We start from the raw sequence: 9,049 nt of genomic DNA, 5'->3' as shown, positions 1-9,049 counted from the left end.
TCCGATATTAAAATTTGTAGATCTTATTAAATTAAATATCTTATTAAATTACACAGATTTCTATTTCTTATTAAATCTTATCTTTGTGTTTATAAATAAATTGTAAACAAACTAAAAATATAAAAGCATATTTGATTTCACATCTTAATTAATTTTATATCTTTTCATAGATTATTTCAATCTTGGAGATAAATGAAAGAAGCAAATTTAAACATGATAAAGTGTTTTATATTTTGAAGCAATTAGTACAATGTAACAAAATTTGAGTACAATCTAACAAAATTTATAATATTTTACAATTGCTTTCTATTTGTTTTCTGTTTATGTAAAGTACATATACAGCATGTTTCGTTATCTTATTTATTTAATAATTTGTTACCTCATACATTTAGAAACTTTGTTATTAATAAAAAACTTAGATGTATAATTTCAGAGTATCAGTGTATTGATATCTTTTGAAAATTAATTATTCTTATATATGTAATATATTTTGAATATATTAACGGCTGTATCTAGAATCGTAAAGTTCAATTTTCTTAGAGAAAAAGTTTCATTTTCACATAAAAATTTTGTACAAGTAGCTTGTGAGCTTTATAATTTATTTGCGTGAATATCGATAATATTCATAATGCCGCGATAGAAAAGCTTATTGGCAAGAAAATCAATGTAATTCATTAGAGTTTCCTCTGAAACATTGCATTGCATTGTTACCAAAGTATAATAATCGTAATTCTCTGCAAGCTCTACTTCGATTTCAAGAAACATAATATTATTCATTCTTATAATTCGTTTTTATAATAGATTAATATTTTTAATACATATGAATATACTAATGTTTACATGTATTATACATGTAAATTATTTATAAAAACAAATTATAAGAATTTAAACATGCTAACGTTTAAACATGTCATAATTATTTTTTGCATTCTTTGCAAACAATACACAAGCAAAATTTCATAGTTATAAAAAAAGTAACGAGAAATACTATGTGATTTTGTGCATTAGGTAACCGAAATAAAAGTTGAAAGGTGATTGTAAATTACAATACTTCATATCAGTAATACGATAAATGTAAAAAAAGAGCGAGCTTATTGTAATCTCCATTCTAAATGAGAAGCAACATTTACATTGATATATATATATATATATATATATATATATATATATATATATATATATATACAAGGTGAGCCATTTTAATTAACGCACGCAATTATTTCGGAAACAAAGCATTTTAGAGAAAAATGTTTCAGACAAAAGTTGTTTGGTTTCGAGGGGGCCATAAGATGGTATCATTGGTTTGACCTTGAAGAGTTATTTGAAGGTCACATGAAGGTCACCTTCAATTTCTTAAATGGAACCTACTATTTGTCATTGCATATTCTTGTAGCTTATCTCGATAGCTTTCCAAAACACTATAATTAAGTACCTTTTCGTTAAGTACTTTTTGAGTTATGAGGCTTGAAATAATTTTTTAATTTTACATAAACCGTAAAATATCTTGTAAAATATTCATTTTTCGATTATCTTACCTTAATACTTTTATGTACAAAATAATGAGAGAAATCAACTGGTGTAAAAAAAACACATAGTTGTTTTGAAGAAAAAATATGTAATTTGCAATTAACAATTCCATATTTTTTCTTCAGAGAGATACCATATCTTATGATGCAAGATTAATTGAGATAAGAATTGAAAAGTGATTGTAAATTATACAATATTTAAACATGTAAAAGAAATAATGATCCAACGTATTTTTATCTAAGCCCTCTCTAAACGAGAATGGACTTTTATACATGTTACTGATGTAAAATATTGTATAATTTACAATCACTTTTCTATTCTTATCTCGGTTAATCTTACATTACAAGATATGGTATCTCTCTTGTTCATTTTCTTACAACTATAAAATTTTGTTTGTGTATTGTTTGCAAAGAATGCAAAAAATATTTATGACACGCAGACATGTGTAAAAGTGCCACTTTGCGATATCGCTTTATGAAAAAAAATATATATATATATATAACATAATTTTTTTTCAATTAATTTCAAATTGATATTATTATGAGATAATTAAATTTCAAGTTTTTAAAATTTTAACTTTTATTTTAACTGCAAAAAAATGTTAAAATCTAGAAATTTGTATAAATTAAATAATTTTCTCAATGTTTTCGTTAAGGAATAGTCAACTTCAAATTGAAGAAAAAGATCAATGATTAAAAAGATATGAATTTATTCTCTAAAGTAAAGTCTATCTATTTTTTATTATTACTCAAAGAGAAAAGCAAGAATTTTTTCTATGACGACCGTATTTTTGATGAAATCGTGTACTAAGCTAAAAGTCTGGATAGTCAGGAAATATTTTTTATGACAACAAATCATTTACTAAAAGTCCTCAATACGATTCTATTTATAGGTTTATTTCATAAAGCGATATCGCAAAGTGGCACTTTTACACATGTCTGCGTGTCATAAATATTTTTTGCATTCTTTGCAAACAATACACAAACAAAATTTTATAGTTGTAAGAAAATGAACGAGAGAGATACCATATCTTGTAATGTAAGATTAACCGAGATAAAAATTGAAAAGTGATTGTAAATTATCCAATATTTTACATCAGTAACATGTATAAAAGTCCATTCTCGTTTAGAGAGGGCTTAGATAATAATACGTTGGATCATTATTTCTTTTACATGTTTAAATATTGTATAATTTACAATCACTTTTCAATTCTTATCTCAATTAATCTTGCATCATAAGATATGGTATCTCTCTCGTCATTTTTCTTATATATATACATATATATATATATATATATATATATAAGAAAATTACATATGCAGTAATCATACAGTATAAGCCAGTACACCGATTTATCAACGTTCTTTTCCCGTCATTCTTCTATTGTATCCCTTATGGAAAGAGTGGAAGTTTGTGTACGTGATGGCAAGTTGATTGGTATTGTCGAAAAAGGTATTTATGGTGGCCATTATATTGCCTTCCGTGGAATACCATATGCAAAACCTCCAGTTGGTGAACTCAGATTTAAGGTAAATATATAGCTTTCTCAGTGTTATCCCGATCGGTTTTATACGGTGTTCATTTTAGTCTTTAATTTCATATAATTCATTAAATATTTAACTTTAGTCGTTAATTTCATATTTAACTTAATTATTTTCTTACAAAATTATTGCAAAATTAATGGCTGCATAATTGCATAATTAAATAAATTTCTTACAAAATTAGAAAAATACAAAGGATCAAGATCAGCTAAAAGATGTCATTGATAAAACTGTCTAGTTGGGTCCAGCATATTGTGCGATTATTATATTTTCTCTTTTATTATTTTATAGAAGTAAAAAAAAATATAAATTATTATGTGCATCCAAGTTATTTACATAAATATGTTTAATTAGATATTTAAAAAATATTACAAGAAAATAATAATAAATGTATGTTATTATTTCTTAATTTTTGTCGGCAATCATAAAGAAAGGATTTATGTAAAGTATATAGACATAGAATTTTCTCATTGTAGAAAATAATTGAAATATATAAGAAATATATTTCTATATGATAGTACAAAATAAAAAGCAATTTTATATTCATAAACTTTTTTTAATTTGATTTAATATCTACGAAAGAGCTACAATAATTAATCAATTCGCGTATTATTCTTATTCTATTATATAGTTTTAATATGCTGACTTCAAAAGTACACAACAGTGTACGCATATGATAACATTAAAACATAAAAATAAACATTTGCAGCGGACGACACTTCTAAAGTTTAACAGATAGTGCTATGGAAACATTACGCATACAACTGTCCATCTTATAAAATTACATACGCTCTTTGCAAAGTATATCTCGTTTAAAACAAGTTAATTTTGTAACGCACGATGATACAGGGTAGCAAAAAATTAATATTTAATTTTGATAGCAAAATTTGTTCATATTTGAGGAATACAATAGTTAATACAAAATGTAAAATTTGATATAGTAGTTATATACGTATTTCTTACTAGGACTCAACATTTGATATATTTCATTGTCGACTCCTTTATATAGGATCCTGTACCGCCAGAACCATGGTCCGGCAGCAGAGATGCTTCAAAATACGGAAATATCGCAGTTCAAATAAATAAAATCAAAAACAAAATTATAGGCGACGAAGACTGTCTTTATTTAAATGTATTTACCACAGATATTAAGTCTTTGGAAAAACGCCCTGTGATGGTATGGATACATGGTGGTGGTTTTAGTAACGGTTCCGGTGGTTCATCTATGCATGGTCCCGATTACATTATTGAAAAGGACATAGTATTGGTTACCCTAAATTACAGATTAGGCGTTCTAGGTATATTATTACTAATTAACTTGATACGCAATGAGTTATGACCTATGTTTAATGCGTATATCATTTGCTTATTTCCTCTCATAATGAACATTTAGATTAAATATGGCGTATTTCAAATTATTTACATATTAATACTTTTACAGACAACAAATTCCTTCATTCAAACTCGTATAAAAAAATTAAACTCGTAAAAGATTTAAATTTATATTTTTACTCATATTTTTACTCTTTATAAACTCGTATAAAAAATTTAAATCTATATTTTCGATTTATTGTATGTAGGATTATTTTCTTCGAGAAAGATCCAATATTAAGGACAAATAAATATTTATAATAAATGAGTTTGCGCCAATTGTATACGAAAGCAATATATTAAAAATTAGCGTATTATTAATTTAATAAATACAAAGTGAAAATTATTTATATAAATATATTATAAATCAATTTAAAAAAAATTTGGTACATATCTTATCTTATTAAAGTTATAATTTTTGACGTGAAGATACAAGATATGTTTATAATGACATAAGCGTATTATTATTAACGAGCATTATTTTTTTTCGAACTTATTAAGTTTAAACATTCCATTTAAATCGATTTTATTAAGGAACAAGACGTATTACTATATGAATTTCTTTAGGTTTTTTGAATTTATATGATGAAGTAGCAACTGGTAATCAAGGTCTGAAGGATGTGATCTTGGCATTACAATGGGTCCAGAAAAATATATCAGAGTTTGGTGGAGATTCAGAAAATGTTACCATTTTTGGCGGAAGCGCCGGTGCAGCCATAGTACATTATTTGACTTTATCTCCATTAACCGAAGGTGCATATATTTATCGATGCATACACAGAATTATCTGACATATATACGGAATTCTATTACTTAATCAGATTTATTAACTAATTTGAAATTAATTTTTTCAAATTCATTTTCTGTGTTCAACAAAAACATATGCTCCAAAAATATAAAGAAAACTTCATGAAACTAAGATATGCATATATATATATATATATATATATATATATATATATATATATATATATATATATATATATATGTATATATATATATATATATATATATGTATATATAAAAGACATCCATTTTTTTTAATTAATTTCAAATTGATATTATTATGAGATAATTAAAAATTTCAATTTTTTAAAATTTTAATTTTTATCTTAACTATAAAAATATACGTTAAAATCTAAAATATTATATAAAATAAAATAATTACTACACGCGTTCGCTAAAAAAAAAAAACGGTTAAACTCCATCAACTTCAGATTGACGAAAAAGATCAAAGATTAAAAAAATTAATTTATTCTCTAAAATAATGATTGTATATTTCTTTTATTAATCAAAGAGAAAGAAGCAAGAAATATTTTTTTATGACAACAAATCGTGTACTAAAAATCCTCGATTTGAATCTACTTACAGGTTTATTTCATAAAGCGATATCACAAAGTGGCACTGTTACGTGTCCGTGGGCCTTTACCGAACCGGAATCTTGTACAACGAATAAAGGCTTCTTGCTTGCCAAGAAACTCGGAAAAGTGACCGAAGATCCAAAGGTTGCTTATGAGTTTCTCAAAACGATCGACGCGAAAAAACTCATAGAGACTGAACAATTTCTCAAAACAGAAGCAGTAAGTATATTTTAAAATTTAATTATTTATTTCAATATGGAATTATACATATATAGATATACAGATATAGATAGAGATTGTAGGAATAAAATATTTTCTGTAACCCTTTTGCTCTTCGCTGCGACGAAGTTTAATGCGGAGCGCGCGTGATAAACAGCTCATATTTATCCGTGACCGCTTTAAATGGCGAAACTTTTTGCTGTCACGAATCGCGTATCAGTTATTAGTATGAAGATATTTGAATAATGATAATATAAGTACTGCACCTGCAGGCGTCAATAGCACCATGTAGGTGATAACACTTGAATGCCTTAAGTCGCCAACAGTATGCAATCACCAAAATTTCAAAACGCCTAAAGGCGCCTATAGCAGCAAAAGGATTAATAATATCTTCTTTTTTTAGGAGGGTCTACAATTTTTATTGAGTTTTACACCTAGTCTAGATCATGAATCATCAAATCCTGTCTTCCCGGAAGATCTAACAACGCTTGTACATCGTGGGGTTAAAGTGCCATATCTTCTAGGTTTTACAAGTTGCGAAGGAATTTTTTTTGTACGCACTAGTTACGGACGTGAGTACATTTGTGTGTGTGTGTGTGTGTGTGTGTGTGTGTGTGTATATATCTGTAATGCAATTCGGTATACAATCTTTTGTAGGTAATATCTTCTATTAAAAGTACAACAGTAATATTATATATTGGCATTATATTATGTATATATATATATGTATATATATATATATATATATATATATATATATATATATACACACACACACACACACATAAAATTAAATTAAAATTTAATATTTCAAAAATAAATTTTCTTTAACAAACGTTGCTAAATTACTTCTTAGCAAGAAATTAAAATATTATTATGTTAAAATATATTCACTCTTCACATGACACTCTGTATAATCACCGCAATAACACCTTTAAAATGATTTCAGACATAACTAAGGAGGCTCTCAGCCAAGTAGATTCTGACTTCAAATTGGCAATATATCCCAGAGTTTTAGCTACACTGCCAAAGATACCAATCACATTATGTCAATTACGATCTTTATATTTTGGTGACAAAAATATTTCAGAGGAAACATTGACTAATTATATTAATTTAATCGGCGATATATCTTTTTTTCGTGGTATTATGCAAGCAGCGGATATTCAAATGAATAATGATAATTCTGGAAAGACATATTTATATCAATTCTCATACGACAGCGAAACTTCACTCATGAGGAAAATTCTCAATGTTGATTTTCCAGGTATATCCTAATAAGTTTAAAACGTTAATGAACTTAATATAAGACTCTTTAATATTAAACTGTATATACAAGTTCACTCATACTGTAATTAAAATGGTATCTCTAAGTAACAGTATTTCTACATTATACTTAAGTAAAAATGTGTGACTTCATTTTAAAATATTTCAAAAAACTATATTTTTTCTATTAATTTTAGTATTTTAGTATTTAGTATTTTTTTCCATTTAAAAATAATAAATATAAATTTAGAATAAAAATTATATTTGTGTTTTTAATTAATTTACTATATTACAACATTTTGCAGGTGTATCTCATGGCGAAGATATCAGTTACTTGTTTTATCCTAATATAATAAAAGAATTGGGTTTATCAGTACCCGCGCCTGATTCGGAGGATTATAAGATGATAAGTCGCTTAACGCAGATGTGGACAGATTTTGCTAAAACAGGGTACTATAAACTTGATATTTTTATGTGATTTTACAGTAATTTATTGTAATAATTAATTTTCAATTTATTTCTAGGAATCCAACACCTGCGATTACGGATTTGACTCCAATTAAGTGGACACCGTTAAAGCACGCCGGAGATGTATATGATTATTTAGACATTGATATTGAACCTCGGATGAAAGTCCTCCATAAAGGGGAGCAGCGCTGGGACTGGGAAAATATAAAACATAAGCTATGATCATTCTGTTTACAAAATTTAATTAGCAATAAAAAATTGATTTTTTAGTATACAGATACTCTCACATTTTACGATAATAAATATATTTTTTCCTCGTTTCTTTTGTACTTCAAATTATATTTGCGTCACAATGTAATGAGTCAGTTGCTTATGAAGATAATCAAAAATAATATTATTAATTCAGAGTGGTTTGGAAGTTAAAAATGTGGATAGCTTTGTTTTGTAAGTTAGTTTTTATCGTCAGGACATTAGTCCAATAATTGTCAAATTTATGGATCCTTAAAAATAGAAAATTTTTTGCAAACATTATTTGTTATTAATTAACATTATTTGTTATTTGTTATTATTTGTAATTAATAAAATTTGAAAAATTTTAGATATCCATATTTACACTACATTCATATATGCACTATATCCATATTTTTATTAAATTGTAGATTATTTAAATAACGCAAATATTTCTTTTCTCTATCTAATAATAAATGAAATTTTTTCCGGTACAAGATTACGAAATTTTTGAATACAATAAGGTCATCTGGGAAAAGAATATATTAAGAATCACAATATAAAATTTAACGAGAAATAAAAAAATATATAAACATGTTCAACGGAATAATGCAAAATAATATATAATTAGCAATATAGATTTAATAATCAATAATTTTTCTTTCTATATACGTAGTGAACATCGATCAGAAGGAATCAATTGCGTGAATATTTGCACTACGTCTTATTGCATTTTAAATTTAATTTAAGCAGTGTTAACATTTGACTCTTTATAAAATCAATCAAATCTATTGATCACGAGATTGGAATATCATGCCTATAGAGTATTATGAAATAATAAATATGCTTTACGAGTGTCTCGCACCAAGTTCATGCGAAGCATTATAGCGAGGCACACTTCGTTTATCTATACGCCAGTCGGGCAGTTGAAAGTAACTCAGATTACCGGATTTCAATAACGGCTGAACGGATCGAATTCTTACTAGATTTAATCGATAGAGCGAGTTTGAGTTATATCAAGAAAGTATCTTTATTTTCGCGCTGCGTGATATATAAACGGAGATGTGT

At 26.3% G+C, this 9,049-nt stretch overlaps 2 protein-coding genes across 9 annotated transcripts in view; one reads left to right on the top strand and one right to left on the bottom strand.

The window, feature by feature from the left end:
• The window catches only part of Dh31-r (Diuretic hormone 31 Receptor), a 151,750-nt gene that overhangs the window by 82,041 nt on the left and 60,660 nt on the right, over positions 1-9,049 (bottom strand). The gene's annotated exons all lie outside the window — the stretch shown is intronic.
• Positions 2,850-8,073, top strand: LOC145967894 (juvenile hormone esterase-like). Of its 2 annotated transcripts, none has more exons than XM_083092972.1 (8): positions 2,850-3,056; positions 4,078-4,366; positions 5,007-5,192; positions 5,811-6,019; positions 6,423-6,591; positions 6,969-7,286; positions 7,591-7,735; positions 7,810-8,073. In XM_083092972.1, exons 1-8 carry the CDS (start codon positions 2,922-2,924, stop codon positions 7,973-7,975), a joined length of 1,617 nt encoding a protein of 538 aa, XP_082949098.1. In that variant the 5' UTR covers positions 2,850-2,921; the 3' UTR covers positions 7,976-8,073. The 2 variants fall into 2 exon arrangements, with proteins under 2 accessions (XP_082949098.1, XP_082949099.1); XM_083092973.1 differs by lacking the exon at positions 2,850-3,056 and adding an exon at positions 3,844-3,993.

This window comes from Camponotus vicinus, unplaced genomic scaffold (genome assembly GCF_025532165.1).
Source record: "Camponotus vicinus isolate PSW18456_S1 unplaced genomic scaffold, iyCamVici1.0 SCAF_3, whole genome shotgun sequence".
NCBI classification, from domain to species: domain Eukaryota; kingdom Metazoa; phylum Arthropoda; class Insecta; order Hymenoptera; family Formicidae; genus Camponotus; species Camponotus vicinus.
Note: the sequence above shows the minus strand (reverse complement) of the source record. Positions and strands in the feature narration are given on the sequence as shown.

What these genes read in the sequence shown, in the direction of transcription:
- LOC145967894 (XM_083092972.1), top strand. Translation starts at nt 2,922, where the DNA reads ATGGAAAGAGTGGAAGTTTGTGTACGTGATGGCAAGTTGATTGGTATT. An exon ending in AATTTCTCAAAACAGAAGCA is followed by an intron (nt 6,020 to 6,422) that starts GTAAGTATATTT and finishes TTCTTTTTTTAG; the next exon opens with GAGGGTCTACAATTTTTATT. An exon ending in TCTCAATGTTGATTTTCCAG is followed by an intron (nt 7,287 to 7,590) that starts GTATATCCTAAT and finishes AACATTTTGCAG; the next exon opens with GTGTATCTCATGGCGAAGAT.